The sequence below is a fragment of the Oncorhynchus mykiss genome, chromosome 16 (assembly GCF_057628025.1).
Source record: "Oncorhynchus mykiss isolate SJ-2025 chromosome 16, ASM5762802v1, whole genome shotgun sequence".
Classification (NCBI taxonomy): domain Eukaryota; kingdom Metazoa; phylum Chordata; class Actinopteri; order Salmoniformes; family Salmonidae; genus Oncorhynchus; species Oncorhynchus mykiss.
The window spans coordinates 36,939,343-36,962,951 of record NC_143037.1 but is presented as its reverse complement, the minus strand read 5'-3'; the positions used below and the strand labels follow the sequence as shown (position 1 = coordinate 36,962,951).

Sequence of the window (23,609 nt, the reverse complement as noted above, 5' to 3'; positions counted from 1 at the left end):
GCAAGAAATGTGTTATTTCTTAAGTAAAAGCTAAAGACCAAATAATGCAACTATTTTCTTATGTCATATTTAGTTAGCTGTACTCAGTTATACTCCTCTTTTGTTGTTATGCTCTTGTGTGCTGTAATGTGACTTGCCAATCAATGTCCATGCCTTTCATAAAACCATATATTTTCCTTTCAGGAGGAAGAAATGCATTATTTTAGGAGGAAATAAACTAAAGCAATTATATCTTATAACTTTGCATATCTGTTAGGGTAATAAAAGTCTCTCTATAGCTTTTTTATTGCATTCTACAGTAGCTGTTTATCAGCCTCATATCCACACTCCCTACTGTAAAGACCACTCACTACTGTAAAGACCACTCCCTACTGTAAAGACCACTCACTACTGTAAAGACCACTCACTACTGTAAAAAGAGAACCCCTAACTGGAAAGGCCACTCCTTACTGTAGCAGGAAGGGTTCACTTTTCCTTTGAAGCAGTTTACAACCTTGTTGTTAGTAATAATGGTTGTGTGTTGGGAAAATCCTGACTGGTCATATGGTGTGTGCCCAGATAAGATACTTACAGGAATCACACTTCTTGAAAAAAACGTACAAAGAAACGTGGTAGTCAAACAATCCGCCATCATTGACACAATGGGAAAATCAAATTATTTATTTTTCAAATGTTGAAATGGCATGGGCGACCGAGGAAAAACAAATTGGTACAATTTAAGGCCAAGTGGCAAACAATAATGCAGGCACTAGGAATGGGGGTGTGAGCATCCAGGTCTGGGCAGAGGAGATGTAGTCAATGTTTGTGTGTGTCTGTAAGTTGTTAGTATGTATATGTTTGTTTTTGTAATGTAAAAAAATAAGAAACAATATATTTAATACAAATGAAATAAACAGATTCTAACAGGAAGTGGGAAACACCATGAATCATTAGTTCCTACCAAGACCAACCATTCATGTCTATGTCATTCTGGTCAATCCTGATTAGGTAAGTGCTGTACAAAGCTCTGCAATATTTCCCTAAACCTAGACCATGCCTGTGTTGTTTTTCATTTATTGTAGTATTGTAAACTAAATATATATCAGAATAGTACAATGAACTATACATTTATATACACTTACAATTTCAGCATTGTGTTTTGGCATACTCTTATTTTCAAATCAGATAAGACAGCTGAACTTTGTTCTCTAACTGAACATTTTGAGTGGAGGTTTCTAAGGTATTGAGTTTCAATGTCTGCTCTGACTTGGATACACGACAATAATGCTTTCAGTGTGTTGTGAAAGTAATGTCGGACGGATTTGGTTTGAGAAAAATTACCTATACTGTTGTACTGTGGCCAACAAATCTGATACTGTAGATATGAATAGATTTCACCCAGATTGTGTCTGAATATTACAACATATTTAATCCACATATTGTATTTTTAATACAAAATAACAATTTTATAAAGGAAAATCTCAAACAATATCAGTTAAATCAAAGTGCAAGGATTGGAATTCATGTATGAATTTCATTATGAATGTTATATGTAACTTTCTTGTCAGAAAAATAACACTGAGCATACCGTTATCAATTGTTAAAACAATTGGATGCGAGTGTGCCTCTCACCGTTGAGTTCTATATTCAGTATTTTTTGTATCAAATCAAATCAAATTTGATTAGTCACAGGTGTAGACCTTACCGTGAAATGCTTCCTTACGAGCCCCTAACTGATGGCCGTGGGCCTTAACCACTTGGCCATGTGCTTTTCAATAAGCACTCTGGCGATCTGTGGACGTGTGAACCAGTTATCTGGCCTACTACATATCATGTCTTTTAATTAAAGGCTCCCTTTGTGAGACTGGGTATCCTGGTGAATGGGGTAGCGGTGGTGGCGGTGAAGCCGTGTCCTGAGCCCACGGAGCGCGGCATGCAGCGCATATTGCCCGTGGTGACAATGCACTGCAGGGGCCACAGCACGATGACCACCAGCAGCACCATCAACACGATGAAGAGCAGCAGCCGCTTCCAGCCGTTCAGACGCTCCAGGAAGCCTATGTGCTGGGGCCATGTCTGAGCAAGGACCTCACCTGCCTTGCTGGCCCCGATGTCGATGGAGATGCAGAAGGCTGTGGTGGAGCTGGGTGTTCCGGGGTTGGCTTCCAGTGGCCGCTTGTAGCACAGCTTCTCCCCATCAAGCCACACAGGTTCCTCGTGCTGCTGGTGGCTGGGTAGTTTACACAGTACCTCTTGGCTGGTGGCCAGAGCAGGCGGACCCTCCTTGGTTAGGAGGGTAGGGTGGCGGCAGAATGGACAAGGGATCTTGCTGCTGCCTCCTTCCTGTTCTCCTAGCGAAATGGCCATGAGGCGCGACAGGCACTCCAGGCAGAATGTGTGGGTGCACTCCAGCAGCTTGGGCGTCTTGAAGACATTGTCGTAGGTGTTGTAGCAGATGGAGCACTCGGGCTGGCTACCAAAAGCAACCATTTTGTCCAGGTCCACATTCTCTTCCTGGGGCATCACCTTGGTGTGCCACATCTGAGGGATCTGCGCCATCTTGAAGGGGTGTTCTGTATCCTTTTCTCTCTTTCTTTGGTCTTAATTGGCACTCCCTCTTTTTCCCCCTTTCTCTTCTTTGTTTTTGGTGTGGATTATCTGAGAATGAATGAAAATCCAGATTATATATATTTTAATGACGTGTTCAGATAGTTTCTAGTAAAAATAACGGGCCAGAAACCATGTAAAATCTATTTTTAGCATCAAGCAGTGTGTACATAATCCCAAATGGTTAACAGGATTTCATTCAAGAGCATATTATACAGTAGGTCATAAAGGTCTACGTCCTCATGCAGGCGGAGTACCATTATGTTATTCCCTTCAGAATATGATTACATTCTGACCTAATTTAAGGAGATTACACTCACGGTAGTCACAAATAATTCAGCATTTGGTGGAATTTTATCATAAAGTAAGGTGTATAAATGTAATGTATTTTTACATATTTACATACATTTGAAGTCGGAAGTTTACATACACCATAGCCAAATACATTTAAACTCCGTTTTTCACAATTCCTGACATTTAATCCTCGTAAAAATTCCCTGTTTTAGGTCAGTTAGGATCACCACTTTATTTTAAGAATGTGAAATGTCAGAATAATAGTAGCGAGAATTATTTATTTCAGCTTTCATTTCTTTCATCACATTCCCAGTGGTTTAGACGTTTGCATACACTCAATTAGTATTTGGTAGCATTGCCTTTAAATTGTTTAACTTGGGTCAAACGTTTCGGGTAGCCTTCTACAAGCTTCCCACAATAAGTTGGGTGAATTGCGGCCCATTCCTCCTGACAGAGCTGGTGTAACTGAGTCAGGTTTGTAGGCCTTTTTCAGTTCTGCCCTCAAATTTTCTATGGGATTGAGGTCACTCCAATACCTTGACTTTGTTGTTCTTAAGCCATTTTGCCACAACTTTGGAGGTATGCTTGGGGTCATTGTCCATTTGGAAGATCCATTTGTGACCAAGCTTTAACTTCCTGACTGATGTCTTGAGATGTTGCTTCAATATATCCACATAATTGTCCATCCTCCTGAAGCCATCTATTTTGTGAAGTGCACGAGTCCCTCCTGCAGCAAAGCACCCCCATGACATGATGCTGCCACCCCCGTGCTTCACAGTTGGGATGGTGTTCTTTGGTTTGCAAGCCTCTGTCATGTACTGTCATGTTGTGTCTTGTCTCTGTCCTTTCCCTTCACCCTGTCTCCCTCTGCTGGTCGTTGTTAGGTTACCTTTTCTCCCCCTCTTTCCCCCAGCTGTGCCTTGTCTCCTCCTAACCACCTCGTCACCCCTCTTCCCACCTGTTCCCTTTTTCCCTCTGATTAGTCCCCTATATCTCTCTCTGTTTTTGTTCCTGTCCTTGTCGGATTCTTGTTTGTTGTGTTTCATGCCTGAACCAGACTGTCGTCATGTTTGCTGTAACCATGTCTTGTCCTGTCGGAATCTGCCGGTCCGTCTGAGCCTACCTATGTTTGGTAATTAAAGAAGCTCTGTTTAAGTTAATTCGCTTTTGGGTCCTCATTCACGCACCGTAACAGAAGAATCCGACCAAGAATGGACCCAGCGACTTCGGATCCTCTCCACTCAGCCGTCGGGATCCAGGGAGCGATGCTAGGCAGACACGAGCAGGAAGTGTCTGCTGCTCGACATGCCGTTGAGACCCTGGCCACCCAAGTCTCCAACCTCACAGAACAGGTTCACCATCTCCGCCTCGATCCACCGGCCACTTCCAGGGCTTTCGAATCTCCGGAGCCCAGAATCAATAACCCGCCGTGTTACTCTGGGGAGCCCACTGAATGCCGCTCGTTCCTCACCCAGTGTGATATTGTGTTTTCTCTCCAGCCCAACACTTACTCCAGGAGCACTGCTCGTGTCGCCTACGTCATATCTCTCCTTATTGGACGGGCTCGTGAGTGGGGCACGGCAATCTGGGAGGCAAGGGCTGAGTGTACTAACCAGTATCAGGACTTTAAGGAGGAGATGATACGGGTTTTTGATCGATCTGTTTTTGGGGAGGAGGCTTCCAGGGCCCTGTCTTCCCTATGTCAAGGCAATCGATCCATAACAGACTACTCTATTGAGTTTCGCACTCTTGCTGTCTCCAGTGGCTGGAACGAGCCGGCCTTGCTCGCTCGTCTTCTGGAGGGTCTCCGCGCAGAGGTAAAGGATGAGATTCTCTCCCGGGAGGTTCCTTCCAGCGTGGATTCCTTGATTGAACTCGCTATTCGCATTGAGCGACGGGTTGATCTTCGTCACCGAGCTCGTGGAAAGGAGCTCGCGCTCTCCGTCGCCCCCCTCTCCGCATCACTACCATCTTCCTCTGCCGGCTCGGGTGCTGAGCCCATGCAGCTGGGAGGTATCCGCATCTCGACTAAGGAGAGGGAACGGAGAATCACCAACCGCCTCTGTCTCTATTGCGGTTCCGCTGGTCATTTTGTCACTTCATGTCCAGTAAAAGGCCAGAGCTCGTCAGTAAGCGGAGGGCTACTGGTGAGCGCTACTACTCCTGTCTCTCCTTCAAGATCCTGCACTACCTTGTCGGTCCATCTACGCTGGACCGGTTCGTCAGCTTCCTGCAGTGCCTTAATAGACTCTGGGGCGGAGGGCTGTTTTATGGACGAGACCTGGGCTCGGGAACATGACATTCCTCTCAGACAGTTAAAGGAGCCCACGGCCTTGTTCGCCCTGGATGGTAGCCCTCTCCCCAGGATTCAGCGTGAGACGCTACCTTTAACCCTCACTGTTTCTGGTAATCATAGTGAAACCATTTCTTTTTTAATTTTTCGTTCACCTTTTACACCTGTTGTTTTGGGCCATCCCTGGCTAGTTTGTCATAATCCTTCCATTAATTGGTCTAGTAATTCTATCCTCTCCTGGAACGTCTCTTGTCATGTGAAATGTTTAATGTCTGCTATCCCTCCTGTTTCCTCTGTCTCTTCTTCACAGGAGGAGCCTGGTGATTTGACAGGGGTGCCGGAGGAATATCACGATCTGCGCACGGTGTTCAGTCGGTCCAGGGCCACCTCTCTTCCTCCACACCGGTCGTATGATTGTAGTATTGATCTCCTTCCGGGAACCACCCCCCCCCCGGGGTAGACTATACTCTCTGTCGGCTCCCGAACGTAAGGCTCTCGAAGATTATTTGTCTGTAGCTCTTGACGCCGGTACCATAGTCCCCTCCTCCTCTCCCGCCGGAGCGGGGGTTTTTTTTGTCAAGAAGAAGGACGGGTCTCTGCGCCCCTGCATAGATTATCGAGGGCTGAATGACACAACAGTGAAGAATCGTTATCCGCTTCCTCTTATGTCTTCAGCCTTCGAGATCCTGCAGGGAGCCAGGTTTTTCACTAAGTTGGACCTTCGTAACGCTTACCATCTCGTGCGCATCAGGGAGGGGGACGAGTGGAAGACGGCGTTTAACACTCCGTTAGGGCACTTTGAATACCGGGTTCTTCCTTTCGGCCTCGCTAACGCTCCAGCTGTCTTTCAGGCATTAGTCAATGATGTCCTGAGAGACATGCTGAACATCTTTGTTTTCGTTTACCTTGACGATATCCTGATTTTTTCACCGTCACTCCAGATTCATGTTCAGCACGTTCGACGTGTCCTCCAGCGCCTTTTAGAGAATTGTCTTTTTGTGAAGGCTGAGAAGTGCACTTTTCATGCCTCCTCCGTCACATTTCTCGGTTCTGTTATTTCCGCTGAAGGCATTAAGATGGATCCCGCTAAGGTCCAAGCTGTCATTGATTGGCCCGTCCCTAAGTCACGCGTCGAGCTGCAGCGCTTTCTCGGCTTCGCGAACTTCTATCGTCGTTTCATCCGTAATTTCGGTCAGGTGGCAGCTCCTCTCACAGCCCTTACTTCTGTCAAGACGTGCTTTAAGTGGTCCGTTTCCGCCCAGGGAGCTTTTGATCTCCTCAAGAATCGTTTTACATCCGCTCCTATCCTTGTTACACCTGACGTCTCTAGACAGTTCGTTGTCGAGGTTGACGCGTCAGAGGTGGGCGTGGGAGCCATTCTTTCTCAGCGCTCCCTCTCTGACGACAAGGTCCACCCATGCGCGTATTTTTCTCATCGCCTGTCGCCGTCGGAACGTAACTATGATGTGGGTAACCGCGAACTGCTCGCCATCCGGTTAGCCCTAGGCGAATGGCGACAGTGGTTGGAGGGGGCGACCGTTCCTTTTGTCGTTTGGACTGACCATAGGAACCTTGAGTACATCCGTTCTGCCAAACGACTTAATGCGCGTCAGGCGCGTTGGGCGCTGTTTTTCGCTCGTTTCGAGTTCGTGATTTCTTATCGTCCGGGCTCTAAGAACACCAAGCCTGATGCTTTGTCTCGTCTCTTCAGTTCTTCAGTAGCCTCCACTGACCCCGAGGGGATTCTCCCTGAGGGGCGTGTTGTCGGGTTGACTGTCTGGGGAATTGAGAGGCAGGTAAAACAAGCGCTCACTCACACTCCGTCGCCGCGCGCTTGTCCTAGGAACCTTCTTTTCGTTCCCGTTCCTACTCGTCTGGCCGTTCTTCAGTGGGCTCACTCTGCCAAGTTAGCCGGCCACCCTGGCGTTCGGGGTACGCTTGCTTCCATTCGCCAGCGTTTTTGGTGGCCCACCCGGGAGCATGACACGCGTCGTTTCGTGGCTGCTTGTTCGGTCTGCGCGCAGACTAAGTCCGGTAACTCTCCTCCTGCCGGCCGTCTCAGGCCGCTTCCTATTCCCTCTCGACCGTGGTCTCACATCGCCTTAGATTTTGTCACCGGACTGCCTTCGTCAGCGGGGAAGACTGTTATTCTTACGGTTGTCGATAGGTTCTCTAAGGCGGCTCATTTCATTCCCCTTGCTAAGCTTCCTTCTGCTAAAGAGACGGCACAAATCATCATCGAGAATGTTTTCAGAATTCATGGCCTTCCGTCAGACGTCGTTTCGGACAGAGGTCCGCAATTCACGTCTCAATTTTGGAGGGAGTTTTGCCGTTTGATTGGGGCTTCCGTCAGTCTCTCTTCCGGCTTTCACCCCCAGTCTAACGGTCAAGCAGAACGGGCCAATCAGACTATTGGTCGCATCTTACGCAGTCTTTCTTTTCGTAACCCTGCGTCTTGGTCAGAACAGCTCCCCTGGGCAGAATACGCCCACAACTCGCTTCCTTCGTCTGCGACCGGGCTATCTCCTTTTCAGAGTAGCCTCGGGTACCAGCCTCCGCTGTTCTCATCTCAGTTCGCCGAGTCCAGCGTCCCCTCCGCTCAGGCTTTTGTCCAACGTTGCGAGCGCACCTGGAAGAGGGTCAGGTCTGCACTTTGCCGTTATAGGACGCAGACTGTGAGGGCTGCTAATAAGCGTAGAACTAAGAGTCCTAGATATTGTCGCGGTCAGAGAGTTTGGCTCTCCACTCAGAACCTTCCCCTTAAGACGGCTTCTCGCAAGTTGACCCCGCGGTTCATTGGTTCGTTCCGTATTTCTCGGGTCATTAATCCTGTCGCAGTTCGACTTCTTCTTCCGCGATACCTTCGTCGCGTCCACCCGGTCTTCCATGTCTCCTGCATCAAGCCCGTCCTTCGCGCCCCCGCTCGTCTTCCCCCCCCCCCCCCCCCCATCCTTGTCGAGGGCGCACCCATCTACAGGGTCCGTAGAATTTTGGACATGCGTCCTCGGGGCCGTGGTCACCAGTACCTCGTAGATTGGGAGGGGTACGGTCCTGAGGAGAGGAGTTGGGTTCCCTCTCGGGACGTGCTGGACCGTGCGCTGATCGAGGATTTCCTCCGTTGCCGCCAGGTTTCCTCCTCGAGTGCGCCAGGAGGCGCTCGGTGAGTGGGGGGGTACTGTCATGTACTGTCATGTTGTGTCTTGTCTCTGTCCTTTCCCTTCACCCTGTCTCCCTCTGCTGGTCGTTGTTAGGTTACCTTTTCTCCCCCTCTTTCCCCCAGCTGTGCCTTGTCTCCTCCTAACCACCTCGTCACCCCTCTTCCCACCTGTTCCCTTTTTCCCTCTGATTAGTCCCCTATATCTCTCTCTGTTTTTGTTCCTGTCCTTGTCGGATTCTTGTTTGTTGTGTTTCATGCCTGAACCAGACTGTCGTCATGTTTGCTGTAACCTTGTCTTGTCCTGTCGGAATCTGCCGGTCCGTCTGAGCCTACCTATGTTTGGTAATTAAAGAAGCTCTGTTTAAGTTAATTCGCTTTTGGGTCCTCATTCACGCACCGTAACAGCCTCACCCTTTTTCCTCCAAACATATCAATGGTAAAAATGGCCAAACAGTTCTATTTTTGTTTCATCAGACCAGAGGACATTTCTCCAAAAAGTACGATCTTTGTCCCCATGTGCAATTGCAAACCGTAGTCTGGCTTTTTTATGGCGGTTTTGGAGCAGCGGCTTCTTCCTTGCTGAGCGGCCTTTCAGGTTATGTCAATATAGGACTCGTTTTAGATACTTTTGTACCTGTTTCCTCCAGCATCTTCACAAGGTCCTTTGCTGTTGTTCTGGGATTGATTTGCACTTTTCGCACCAAAGTACATTCATCTCCAGGAGACAGAACGCGTCTCCTTCCTGAGCGGTATGACGGCTGCGTGGTCCCATGGAGTTTATACTTGCATATTATTGTTTTTACAGATGAACGTGGTACCTTCAGGCGTTTGGAAATTGCTTCCAAGGATGAACCAGAATTGTGGAGGTGTAGAATTTTTTTTCTGAGGTCTTTTGATTTATTTTTATTTTCCCATGATGTCAAGCAAAGAGGCACTGAGTTTGAAGGTAGGCCTTGAAAAACATCCACTTGAAAAACATCCAACCTCCAATTGACTCAAATGATGTCAGTTAGCCTATCCGAAGCTTCTAAAGCCATGACATAATTTTCTGGAATTTTCCAAGCTGTTTAAAGGCACAGTCAACTTAGTGTATGTAAACTTCTGACCCATTGGAATTGTGATACAGTGAATTATAAGTGAAATAATCTGTCTGTAAACAATTGTTGTAAAAATGACTTGTGTCATGCACAAAGTAGGTGTCCTAACCGACTTGCCAAAACTATAGTTTATTGAAAATAAATTTGTGGAGTGTTTGAAAAACTAGTTTTAATGACTCCAACCTAAGTGTATGTAAACTTCCGACTTCAACTGTATATCGGTCCCAATCCAAATCATCCTATCAAATGCATTTTGATATCAAAATCTACATTCATCAGTTTAATTGAATACTGTGACAACAAAAATGAGGTCAACCAAACAAAAACCTGATCTTAAAAACAGCATTTATAAGAATGATGTAAATACAGAAAATATTTGCTCTGTGGGATATGAATATTCATATAGTATGTGACAACTATGTTCAATTTGGAGTTTGTGACAGCAACTACAGTGGGGCAAAAAAGTATTTAGTCAGCCAACAATTGTGCAAGTTCTCCCACTTAAAAAGATGAGAGAGGCCTGTAATTGTCATCATAGGTACACTTCAACTATGACAGACAAAATGAGAATTAGCTTCTTTTTTTTTCTTTTTTTTTTTTGTCTCACAAACTGTGCTTTAGCACAGCTCCCTTCTACCGCAGAGGCGTGTGGCTGCTCTGGGCGTATCCAGGGCAACAAAAAGTCTGTAGTTGAAACACGGACATATTGGGGCGCTGTATTGAAGCCACCATGCAGCCATCAGGATTTGGAGACCGTTACATTGATACATGTATTCTACTATAGACACTTTAATGCATACTTTTAACTTATATTGTGTGAGCTAAACATAACAAAAATATATTTAAAAAATTGTCTATTTAGAAAATAGTAAAAAATAAAGAAAAACCCTTGAATGAGTCGGTGTGTCCAGACTTTTGACTGCTACTGTATATCATTGCTTACTACCAACTAAACCCACTGTAAAGTCATTAGGCATCCTCTTGCATCCAATGGGCAATGTTCATCAGGATAACGTTGTAGATAGAAATGTTATGAATAGAGCTGACACGATTGTTCATTCTTCCTGTCAGAGGCTTTTTTTGTTCTACATCAAATATATAATTTATTTCACTTTTATTTAACCAGGAAAGACCGTTGAGTTAAGAAACCTCTTTTACGAGGGCGATCAGGAAACCGACATGATCTAAAACTGAGCATTTCACAAACGCTGTGCACCGGCTGAATGAGGCCCAGCTGTTGAAAGCATCTTTCTAGTGAGTGGGGAACAGTTATGTGGGACTCTCATCAGGCAGTACTAGGGATGGACACTGAGCTCTTTGTTATTCCCGATTTTCGCAGACGTCAGGATGGGCACCCTCCACAGGGACCTCCCTCTGGCCATAGCCTCAAAGTCACCCAGCCAACCATCAGTCTGATCAACAGCCAGATAGTGTTATAGCACCACCACTATTGTACCACAACCATTAGCCATTAGCCATCCAGTATTGTATACCATGAGTCAATACATCTTAGAATTACCTTTGGTAGCGATTACAGCTGTGAGTCTTTCTGGGTAAGTCTCTAAGAGCTTTCCACACCTGGATTGTGCAACATTTGCCCATTATTCTTTAAAGAATTCTTCAAGCTCTGTCAAATTGGTTGTTGATTTACTGCTGGACAACCATTTTCAAGTCTTTATAAAGATTTTCAAGCAGATTTAAATCAAAACTGTAACTCGGCCACTCAGGAACATTCATTGTCTTCTTGGTAAGCAACTCTGGTATATATGTGGCCTTGTGTTTTAGGTTATTGTCCTGCTGAAAGGTAAATTCATCTCCCAGTTGTCACACCCTGACCATAGTTTGCTTTGTATGTTTCTATGTTTTGGTTGGTCAGGGTGTGCTGAGTGGGCATTCTATGTTACATGTCTAGTTTGTCCAGTTCTATGTTCGGCCTGATATGGTTCTCAATCAGAGGCAGGTGTTCGTCATTGTCTCTGATTGGGAACCATATTTAGGTAGCCTGGGTTTCACTGTGTGTTTGTGGGTGATTGTTCCTGTCTATGTGTTTTCACCAGATAGGGCTGTTTAGGTTTTCGTTACGTTCTTTATTTTGTAGTGTTTGTATTGATTTGTGTTTTACGTTTGGTTATTAAAACATGGATCGCAATCTACACGCTGCATTTTGGTCCGACTCTCCTTCTCATACAGAAAACCGTTACACCAGTGTCTGGTAGAAAGCTAACTGAACCAGGTTTTCTAGTAGCATTTTGCCTGTGCTTAAATCCATTCCATGTATTTTTTTTATCCTAAACTGCCCAGTCCTTGCCAATGACATGCAAACCCATAACATGATGCAGCCACCACTATGCTTGAAAATATGGAGAGTGGTACTCAGTAATGTGTTGTATTGGATTTGCCCCAAACATAACACTTTGTATTCAGGACAAAAAGTGAATAACTTTGCCACATTTTTTTACAGTATTACTTTAGTGCCTTGTTGCAAACAGGATGCATGTTTTGGAATAGTTGTATTCTGTACAAGGTTGTGGAGTAACTACAATGTTGTTGATCCATCCTCAGTTAACATGTTTTAAAGTCACCATCGGCCTCATTGTGAAATCCCTGAGCGGTTTCCTTTCACTTCGGCGACTGAGTATACTTTCTGGTATTGGTTTGGGTGTGATTGACACCTGTGTTCCGCTAATGCAGGATAGGTAGGTAGCTAGTAGGTACAGGACAGGTGATACAGTAGCTGTGATGAGGAGGTTAGGTTGCATGTGTTCCCCCTTGACACACAGCAGCCCTACCCCTCTCTGTCCGGGCCCAGGTCTGCCAGCCGGCTGGTACAATGTGTCTGCTTGTTCTTCCTGTCCTCTCATTGCTCCATCTACCTGTTGGCATTCCTGCAGTGCCAGCCTTTGCCCAGGCCTCCTGTCTTCTCTCTCTCTCTCGCTCGCTCTCGCTCTCACCACCATTTCAGAAACAATTGGAGGCCCCCAAAAGAAGTCTTGATGGATCCCCTAACTTCCTACGCAATCTACAATGTAGCAACTGCTCTGATGTTGGGAACAATGTAAAACAATCAACTAAGTAGACCAAGTGAGAATATCTGTGGCCTATGGGTTTAATTCCAACCTTTGTTAAACTTGTTATACCACTGTTAACCTCCCACGATCCCAATCCACTGTTTGCACTTCAGGTAGAAGTTACCCCCAAAGCACAGATCTAAGATCAGCTTACCCTCCCTAACTCCTAGCTGGAACAATCAGGTTTATTTAACAGTCAACAAACCACAACACCAACCACATATCAGTGCTTATGGGCACATTTTAGTGTGTGGGACCACTGACAGTTAGTCATTAATATAATCTTTGTTGGGTAAGTCGGACCTGATTATCTACCACAGGAACATGAGGAAGGAGAGCCTTTGTTTTGCAGACTGGTGCTCCCTGAAGTTTGAACCCTCCCTCCCTGCCTGCCCTGTCTCTATCTATACGAACCGCTTTGGATATCAGCGGCACGTTTTCACCCTATCGCCATTTTAGCCGAGTAACCCGGTTTTGTGACTGCCTCCAAATCTATTCATGCTGCCTGAGCTGAGATATTTTGTGTTGTTAAAGTGTTGTGTTTTTCAGATTCTCAAAGTGGAATCTTAGCTTGTTTAAAGTCATTGGGAACATTTGATGTCTTTCATGAATAAATCTTTATACATTGTGAATCAATGTTTACAATGAATTAAATACGTATTTATTAACAGTTTATAAATAGTTTATCAATGCTTATTCATTAAAGCTATTTTAAAGTGTTACCAAGTCGTCCTTTTTAAATGGTAAGCTAAGCTAAGTGCAGTAGGCTACAGTGCCTACGATTCTATGAAGCAAAGCAGGTAGAGTTATGTGTTTACTTTTTCGGGCAGCAGCTGTTGTTTTCAACTGACTAGCCAGAGGCGGACCGGGACCAGAAATCGTCTCTGGAATTTCTCACACAACAGACCTTTTTTTTTCTTAGTGGCCCCCACAACAGCCAACTGTTTTCCCTTGAGGCCCCCACACCAGCCCATTTTATTCCTTGAGACCTCCATTATTAGCCAGATAATAATCATTTAGCCCATTTTTTTTTACATGCCCACTTCGGCTAAAAATTGACCAGCCCATATCTGGCCCAAAATGCTTGAAATGCCAGATGACTTGTCCACCCCGGAGCGTGACCTTTGTGTTCTTCAGCTGTGTGTATTTTGAGGTCAGCTGGTGCATAGACAGTTAAACTGCCTTTCTCTTTTCCATTGCTGCTCTACCTGTTCTCCAATTCTAAAGTAAACGTAACTTGATCCTCAGAAACGTGAGGTGTGCAACAGCATACAGTTCTGCTCAAAAAACTTGCTCTGATATGAAGTTACTTGATCCACACGTGAAAACATCATCTAAAACAACATGTTTTATCCTGTACCAGTTGGGACAATCTCATATGTTTGCACTGTATACTAAGGTCAACTAAGCTAAGGTCAACAAAAGTTTTAAAGTACCTGCTGAGGTTTCCTCTTACCTGTATAGTGAAAATATTGTCAGATGACGCTCTTTCTCTTTCTAGTGTATTACAGGTATTTCCTGATCGATTCTTCCTTCTGTAGACTAAAAAAACACGTCTTCAGGCCAAGTTGGACGACTGGGGGGGGTCCCACGGAGGAGGTGTGAATTGTGGGGATCACTCTGCAGCTACAGTATTCCTTGGTCATTGGAAGCAATAACGAATGGAAGTCAAGCAAGCTGCAGGTGTGCTCCGACAAACCTTCACAGTAGCATGAGGTGTTTGCATAAGCCCAGGGGTCCTTCTATCTCTGTCCGTTGTCGTCTATCACCTGCTCTACTCTGCCGACTCCCTTTTCAGCTCTCTATGTCAATGACACTGCAGGCAGGGGAACAAAAAGGTGGCCTTGAGGGAGCGTCTGAAGGGGTAGGACAAGGGGGAGAGGGGGAGGGGAGAGGGATAGGCTAAGGAGACTCCAACACATTGTTTCCTCTCTACCTTACACTCCCTTTCCTTACTCCCCATCTCCTTCCCTCTCTCCTCTCTTTCTCTCTCCTGCTCTTTCTGTCTCTCTTATATCCCACCAACACACTCATGCAAAAACACACTGCGACAATCAAATCAAATGTTGTCACTGCTCTTACCCTATGAAAGGTAAGGTTGGGAGTGTTTGGATACCACCCAGCCTATCAAACTGTTCTCAGGGCCTTCCCATCTACTGTGTGTGATCGCACTTATAAAATAGTATAAGATTCTCAGCGCATATGAATGGGTTTGTACTGTCCTAACACATTTCTCATGGACTGCGTTTCTCATTGACAGTAAATTAACAAGCTCATTGCAGTCCCTTCTGCTTTAGACACTAATTACACATGAAAGTGTACCTGGGTCCCTTTAGGGTTGCAAAATTCCGGTAACTTTCCAAAAATTCCCAGGTTTTGAAGAAATCCCTGTTGGAAGATTCCTGGAAACTGGAGGGAATAAGCAGGAAATCCATAACCCTCCAACCAGTATTTCTGGAAACTGGAGGGAATAAGCAGGAAATCCATAACCCTCCAACCAGTGTTTCTGGAAACTGGAGGGAATAAGCAGGAAATCCATAACCCTCCAACCAGTATTTCTGGAAACTGGAGGGAATATGCAGGAAATCCATAACCCTCCAACCAGTATTTCTGGAAACTGGAGGGAATAAGCAGCACTCCATAACCCTCCAACCAGTGTTTCTGGAAACTGGAGGGAATAAGCAGGAAATCCATAACCCTCCAACCAGTATTTCTGAAAAACCTCTGCATTTTTTAAATGTTACTTGAATGTTGCAATCCTAGGCGCCCTACTATTAACAGCCTCCCATTAAGAACAGTCACACAAAACACTGGATAATACACTATTTAGACAGCGAAACGAAAATGTTTAATTTGGCTCTATACTCCAGCATTTTGAATTTGAGATCAAATGTGTTATATGAGGCGACAGTATAGAATGTCACCTTTTATGTGAGGGTAGTTTCATTAATATATTTTTATCATTTAGAAATGAAAGCACTTTTTGTATCGAGTCACCCCATTTGAAGGTGTCATAAATATTTGGACAAATTCAATGATAGTGTATTAAAGTATCAGTATTTGGTCCCATCTTCCTAGCACACAATGACTACATCAAACTTATGACTACAAACCTGTTGGATGCATTTGCAGAATGTTTTGGTTGTGTTTCGGATTATGTTGTGTCCATTACAAATGAATGGTAAATAATGCATTGTCACTTTTATTGTAAATAAGAATATAGTATTGTGAATGAATTGTGAATAATGACGAGTGAGAAAGTTACAGAGGAACAAAGTTATTACCCCTAAAACATACTAACCTCTCACCATTACCAATAACAAAGGAGGTAGATTTTTGTGGTGGTATTATATGTATGCCTCTGTAACCTTCTTACTGATTATTATTCACGATTCATTCATGATTACCCATAATGATGGTAGCATCCACATTAATGTAGAAGTGTTCAGAAACATGTTCTATTTGTCACGACTTCCGCCGAAGTCGGCTCCTCTAATTGTTCTCTAATTGTTTCTATTCAACACAACATAATCCAAAATACTCATTATTTAACCTTTCTGCTATTATAATCAAGACATCCATCCTGAAATAGTGGTTGTATCACAACGTGGGGCATTGAAAACGGTGCATCACATATCCGCTTGCTTCAGAGAACCGTACATGTTTTAATAACACATGGCAGTTCAGGGTGACATGGGTCTGGGCCATTAACTTTGGCCTCGTGCTAACAGCTGTTGTAGCCCGCCTGTTATTTAGTTACTGGAATACAAATACTGCTGTTTCATATCACCCAAGCCCAAACTGGTTGCTGAGGTGTGGGGGCTTGCATGTGCCTGAGGGGGAGGAAGAGGGGGAAACAGATGAATACTTAAGTTCTCCCAAGTGGCACAATTGTCTAAGGCACTGCATCTCAGTGCTAGAGGTGTCACTACAGACCCTGGTTCAATTCCAGGCTGTGTCACAACTGGCTGTGATTGGGAGTCCCATTGGGTGGTGCACAATTGGCCCAGCACCGGGGTAGGCTGTCATTGTAAATAAGAATTTGTTTTTAATTGACTTGCCTAGTTAAATAAAGGTTAAATAATAAACTTCCCTAATACCTGGAATTTGTGCACATGCCTGTAAATATGTTGCCAGCCTTTAAAATGAGTGACTGTCCCGAAGAGAAGCAACGGAGCACACAGCGACTATGACAAGACGGTTTGATTCTACTAGTTGCTGAAGCTTGATGCTCGCACGTGAGCGGGCAGTAATGGTTGCTGCGCTGCCCTCGAGGAAAGGGGAAATAAATAATACTAGGTTTACTATCTACATTTTACTCTGGGCCTGTTGGGGCATTTGCTTATACAAGCAAGATAGGGAAAAGGCGATTTGTTTCCATTTAACATAAGTTCATCATGGGCTTCGATTGTAAGTCACATACGTGTCTTGAAAACCTATATTGTAAGGTGTTATGTGTGTTTTAAAGCCAACTTTGGTGGTATACACTGTTGTTTTTGAGTGCTTCATAATTGGTGTGATTTTGCAAGTATATTTCAAATATGAAATATGCCTTGCTACAAATACAAGTCATATCAGGGTTAGTTAATCAGTCATTAATATTTCTGAGTATGTTAGTGTTTAACCAGAAATGAATGGGTCATTATAATTCAGTTCATATGCAGTGTGTGATTAAATTAGCCAGCGCTGCAAAGGGAGGGATTTGATGATCAATGTATTATGTAACTTATGTAACCTTTTTATGCCGAACAGCATTTCTCTGAATCGATAGAGTTCAACAGGTCGGAGCTGGAGAAGAAATCATATACCTTAAGGCCATTAATTCTCCACCCTCCATTTACCAGCAGCCAGCCCACACTCACCTGCGCTCCTCAGTTTAGCATACACCATGAAGAGATGAATCCTTTCCAGTAACAACTAAACTATAAAACCCTCACACTTGAATCATACTGTATGCCACTAACTAGGGCAAGCATGGATACAATGTATGTCAATTCAAAGATGCTGTTTATTTTTAAGCCGCTTATCAGCGCAGTAACCTCGGTGCCTGGGCCTGTGAACGGAGCGAACAGATGATTTTGGTACAGTGAAGGCTAGCGCAACGCATGAGAGTCTCCGAAGACCTTCTGGATCTTGCATAATAGGTTCTGCAATAGGAAAGTATGTATCTCTGATGCAGCGAACGAGTCACTCTTCAGTAGGATAGCGTGACCGTCTATTGGCTTCTTGGCTAGATATGATCTTTCAAATTAGTTGAATTACTTGCTTATGTTGCATTTCCCCTAAGTCATGCATTGATGTCAATGGGAAGTTAGGATTTACCCCTTATTGAATAGCATCTGAAACATACTAATGAACTATTATTGGGAATATTTATCGTTTTGTCACATACTCCTATATTTTTGCACGTCAGTGGTAAAAGAAAACCCATGATCATCCATTCTACAACAGGACCATAGAGATGTATAAAGATTGCTACTTAGAAATAACCCGTTTTTGCAGCGACATTGCCATTGAGGGCTTCCATTATTTCAAAGTTGTCAATAGGGTGGGGATCCCTATGGGTTGGGAGTGATCAGCCAATGATCAGAGCATTGATTGTCTTCTTCTTCAAATTTGTTTGCCTAGTTTGTAAATGGCTTTAAACTATATCACCGCCATCTAGTGGCCACAATAAAATAATGACAAACAAGATTTGGTTCAAGTCTCCAGCAGTTGACGTGGCGCTAAATCACTAGTAATAGCAGAATTATTTTTCTAACATCAACAGAAGAAGAAAATGTACTATTTTAAAGTGGAGGTAACTTTGTCACAGATGCCATAATGGCACATATACAACATTGTGATCTCTATAAATCAATAAGAACAGGACCTAGTTCTGAGGAGAGAGATTCTCTGCACGAGCATTGGAGCTGAACATCAGTTCAATAATACTTCATTTAACCTCAGGTCCAACTTGAACACACTGTAATCCTCTGCATATGTGGTTTAATGCTGCATTCAAATACTATTGAAAACTCAGAACCTCCGAGTTAAAATGAATGTAAGTTATTTGCATAGGACTTCCTATTGGTTGATTCTGATACTTCCCAAGTAGGAAACCCAGTACCCAGGATTTAGTAAGTACTTTCCTAATTCCGACTAGCACGTAAAATCGGCATAACCTCAAGCAGCTACAAATATTGTACAAATATAATATTTTTGGATTACTTTTTTTCTATTACCCATATTGGCTGGTGGGGAAAACTGCAAAAACGTTATATTGAACACAATCCAACATTAATCATTTAATGAATTGCTTGTCAGAGTATACATAAAAAACATACATATTGAACTCTGTATAAACCAAATATGGATTTTTTTGGCCTATTCATTGTAAAAAGTATAAAAGCTAAATAATAGGTAATTTGCCTTAATGAGGAAGGGGACACAGCAATAACATGCAAAGAGGAAGTTGAAATATGGATATGTATACATCAGGTGGGCCTAATCCTGGATGCTGATTAGTTAAAACCAATCCGTGTCTATTTCACGACTAGACTTACCACTGGCTAAGGCTATGACATTGAAATGCCTATTAAGTTTCCATCTCACTTCTCAATTCACTGTCTCATCTCCCCAGCCATGCAATTGATAAACTTTTTTTAATAAATCTCCACTGTAAAAATGCACCTACTGTACTCCCCTTGCTTTTTGCTAGCATTTGGTTTGCAACAGTAGAGATTTGTATAAACCCTGTTGTCTGTCTCTCCGAAGTTTGTAACATTGCTGTCCTCCACATTGAAATCAGGGTGGGGACTGTACATTTGTCTCCAGCCGTTAGTACTGGATCTGTCTCTGTCCGTGGTACGTTAGTACCTTCTTATGTTAGTCACACACGATATCTTAAACAGCCCTGGCCCGATTTTGATTAAACTTTTTGGTGAATGATGCGTCTTGCCATAGAAATCCGGCATTTACAAAATTACACTAATTGGCCTAAGGGCGGCGCTAAGGTAATCAACTGTAAGTACATTAATCACATGCAATATCTGACACCGCTGGCCCAATTTGGACGAAACTTGGGTGAATGATGCGTCTTGCAGTAGAGATCCGTCATTAACCAAATTACACTGATAGGCCTAAGGGGGCCGATACATAATTTGTGGTGGATGACATGTTTACTTTTGCCTTGTTTAAATTTTGAATTGCACTCCCATAACATGTCAGGATGAAACAGACAGCTTATCTCAGCCAGCCGAAATCATGAATCAGCATCATTTTTATGAACATATACAAAGAAATGTAAATAGAAAAAAAGAGTAAAACAAAACTAAATGCAGCTACCCACTGGGGGACACACTGGTTGAATCAATGTTGTTTCAATGCAATTTGTCAATGTATTGTGATGTGGAATCAATGTGGAAAATATATTGTATTTGAAAAAAGCAATCAACTGATGCTTGGTTGGTGCTTTAGGTCCAAGAACGCCTTGTCTGCAGCTGGAGACCATGTAAACGGGACCTTGGGAGAGGTGAGAGCTGACATGAGGGGAAGCCCGGTGCTGTAGCCCCGGATGAACCGGCGGTAGAAATTGATGAACCCCAGGAAGCGTTGCAGCTGCACTCTGGAGGTGGGTTGCGGCCAATCCACCCCACTCTCACCTTTTCAGAATCCATCTTTATGTTGCCTGCAGCTATGATGTACCCAAGGAAGGAGATGGTGGAGCGATGGAATTTGCATTTTTCTGCTTCGACGAACAGCTGGTTCTCGGGAAGAAGCTGGAGGACTTGTCTGACATGGATGACATGTTCTTGAGCCGAGTGGGAAAACACGAGGATGTCATCAAGGTAGACGTACCGGTTCAGAAAGTATTCACACCCCTTGACTTGTTCCACATTCTGTTGTGTCACAGCCTCAACTTATAATGGATTTAAGTGAGATGTTTTGTCACTGTCCTACAAACAATATCCCATAATGTCAAAGTGGAATTATGTTTTTAGAAATGTTTAGTAATTACAATTTTTTTTTAAAGCTGCAATGTTTTCAGTCAATAAGTTTTTAACCCCTTTGTTATGGCAAGCCTAAATAAGTTCAGGAGTAAAAATTTGCTGAACAAGTCATATAATAAATTGCATGGACTCGAGTTAGCTTTCAAAAGTCTGCATTTTCAAAACACAGACCATCAACAAAATCTGCACTTTAATAGAGTTCCCCTGCATTCTAATTAAACAAAAGGACGATAAATACATACTCAGTGTTCTAGAAAGCAGGACAATATGGGTCAGTTCAAGAGGGTGCTATGTGAAAACATTATAATCACATACAATCACATCACATAACCTGAGCGATATTTTAGCCTCAATATTCTTGTAGTCGTTAGTGTTGATGAAATAAGAACGCTATAGGTGCATTGTAAAAATGACAAGCACGTAACACGTATCTGATTAATTCATTAGGAATAGGATTAATTGAATTGAATTATTTTACATTCTTCATTGTAACCACAATGTAACAAATAATCAAACTCTGGTTTGAACTTTAGCAAATTAACTAGTCTGCTGTGTACAAATGTGTTACATCCCTCTTACTGAGAATTTCTCCTCTGCCAAAAAAATACATCCACCTGAAAGGTGTGCCATATCAAGAAGCTGATTAAACAGCATGATTGTTACACAGGTGCACCTTGTGCTGGGGACAATAAAAGGCCACTCTAAAATGTGCAGGTTTGTCACACAACACAATGCCACAGATGTCTTAAGTTTTGAGGGAGCGTGCAATTGGCAAAGAATTGTTGCCAGAAAATGTAATATTAATTTATTTACCATAAGCCACCTCCAACGTTGTTATAGAAAATGTGGTAGTAAGTCCAACCGGCCTCACAACCTCAGACCACATGTAACCGCACCAGCCCAGGACCTCCACACCCGCGGGATCATGAGACCAGCCACCAGAACAGTTAATGAAACTTATAAGTATTTCTGTCTGTAATAAAGCCCTTTTCTGGAGAAAAAACTCATTCTGATTGGCTGGGCCTGGCTCCCCAGTAGGTGGGCCTGGCTCCTAAGTGGATGGGCCTATGCACTCCACGGCCCCTGCCCAGTCATGTGAAATCCATAGTTTTGGGCCTAATTAATGCATTTCAATTGACTGATTTCCTTATATGAACTGTAACTCAGAAAAATCATGGAAAGTGTTGCATGTTATGTTTATATTTTTTGTGTTTATATTTTTGTTCAGTATATATTTACTCATTTAAGCACCGTGGTCAAAAATGGCTTGTGACCTACCAAAATAAAATTTGCAGCCTCCAGTGCCCCCATCGGTGGAATGAAGACACCCCTGATCACACGCAAACACAGTTCACTTTCATAGCAGCCACATACAAACAACATGATCACTTTGCTCGTTGTATAATTCCTTATCACATCTACTCGCTCTCCTCCTCTCACCTTTTCCCTTTGCTTGTGGACAGTGGACAACTCATCAACTGTCTGTGACCAGACGAAAAAACCTTTCCAAGCCAAACCTTGATATCATAACCGCTCACCACTACACATAGCCTAAATCATTGTCACTATATTAGCTAATGTCATAGTCAGCATTGCTACTATAACTAGCGTGTTAGTAAACCCGTCACAATAATGCAGCACAGTGTATCAGCAAGCAGTTTAGCAGTTACACCGGTGGGCCCTGGTGGCACTAAATTAATAAAAACAAAAGCTTAGCTTGACTTGGAAGAGTTCCAGTTTTGGATACCCATAGCCAGCTAGCTAACATAGCATCCCTCTCCGTTTGAGCTGGGTGTTTGCATTCGCTAGCTACGAAAGTACTAAACATTTCTCTTTCATTATTAAAGAAATTAATTTGTTCAAAACTGTTAAACTATTGTCTTTCTCTCGCTTTGAGTCAACTACTCACCACTAGCTAGCTAGCTAGCTGTAGCTTATTCTTTCAATACTCGATTCATTCTCTGATCCTTTGATTGGGTGGACAATATTTCAGTTCATGCTGCAAGAGTTCTGATAGTTGGAGGACGTCGTCCAAACGTTGTCATAATTACTGTGTAAGTCTATGGAAGGTGGTGAGGACAATGAGCCTCTTAGGTTTTGTATTGAAGTCAATGTACCCAGAGGAGGACGGAAACTAGCTGTCTTCCAGCCTCAACATGGTGTGATCATGCTGTTTGTATGTGGTTGCTATGAAAGTGAACTGTGTTTGCATGTGATAAGAGTTCATTCAGTTCATTCATTCTGCTGATCTAGCAAGAAGTGAGTTATTGCTACGAAGCTCTCTGTCTTGATTCGTTTCAGCAGGACCTCGGTGATTAGATTTCTCTTTGTCGCTGTGCCCTCTTCCATCTCCATCACCAGTGCAGGCCAATTGGACTGAATTCCCTCGGCTGTTCTGGATAGGGACAGCCACCTCACAGCACTGGGTTGCTTTGTATCGGGCAATTTTCTCTGTTCCTTTTGATGCATCTGAGGCCACAAGCGCAGCACAATGTGCACCACAGTTTCTCTCCTACAATCTCACCCCCTACGTTTCAGTCATGACACTTGCACCATTGCTGCCCAGTCCAACCTTCTTCAAATCAAAACCCTTTGATACGAATATTGCTAGAACGATGTTTGGCTAAAATATAATAATTTCACATTTTTGCTTACATTTGTATATGATAATGTGTCTTTCTATTATGTGTGGGAATACCTTGGAGAAAACCATCCGCTGCCCAAATTCGGCCAGTTGGGGAACCCTGGTGTAGGTGGTACCCGACTGAAGGGCAGGGCATCCGTTTTCTTTTAACAGCGCTATCTACATTGGAAACTTGCCGTATGTCCTCTTTTGCCATACAGTCAGCAGTTGTACCATTTTGGAGTCCTTTGTTTGCTTTTCTGCCTCTTCCAATGTTAGGCTACTCCCCCTAAAAATGTGTAAGGGCTGAAGCAATACTGCTTCCCGGTGGTCACTGCTCTGCATGAAGTTTTAATACACTTTCGGATATGTTGCACAGCCTCTGGTGAAGGAATAATTTTTCCCACATGTCTCACAAAGAGCAAAACATATGTTTCCCTTTCACACCATCTACTACTTCTTCCTTCAATTTAAGCTGTTTCTGTGGGCCATTAGCATTA

At 43.5% G+C, this 23,609-nt stretch overlaps 1 protein-coding gene across 1 annotated transcript; it reads right to left on the bottom strand.

Moving 5' to 3' along the window:
* Positions 1-644: 644 nt before the first annotated feature.
* Positions 645-14,318, bottom strand: rnf223 (ring finger protein 223). Its single transcript, XM_021565685.3, has 2 exons — positions 13,952-14,318; positions 645-2,637 (listed from the first exon to the last, which is right to left on the bottom strand). The coding sequence occupies exon 2, from the start codon at positions 2,536-2,538 to the stop codon at positions 1,819-1,821; it is 720 nt and encodes a 239-aa protein (XP_021421360.1). The 5' UTR covers positions 2,539-2,637; positions 13,952-14,318; the 3' UTR covers positions 645-1,818.
* Positions 14,319-23,609: the final 9,291 nt, after the last annotated feature.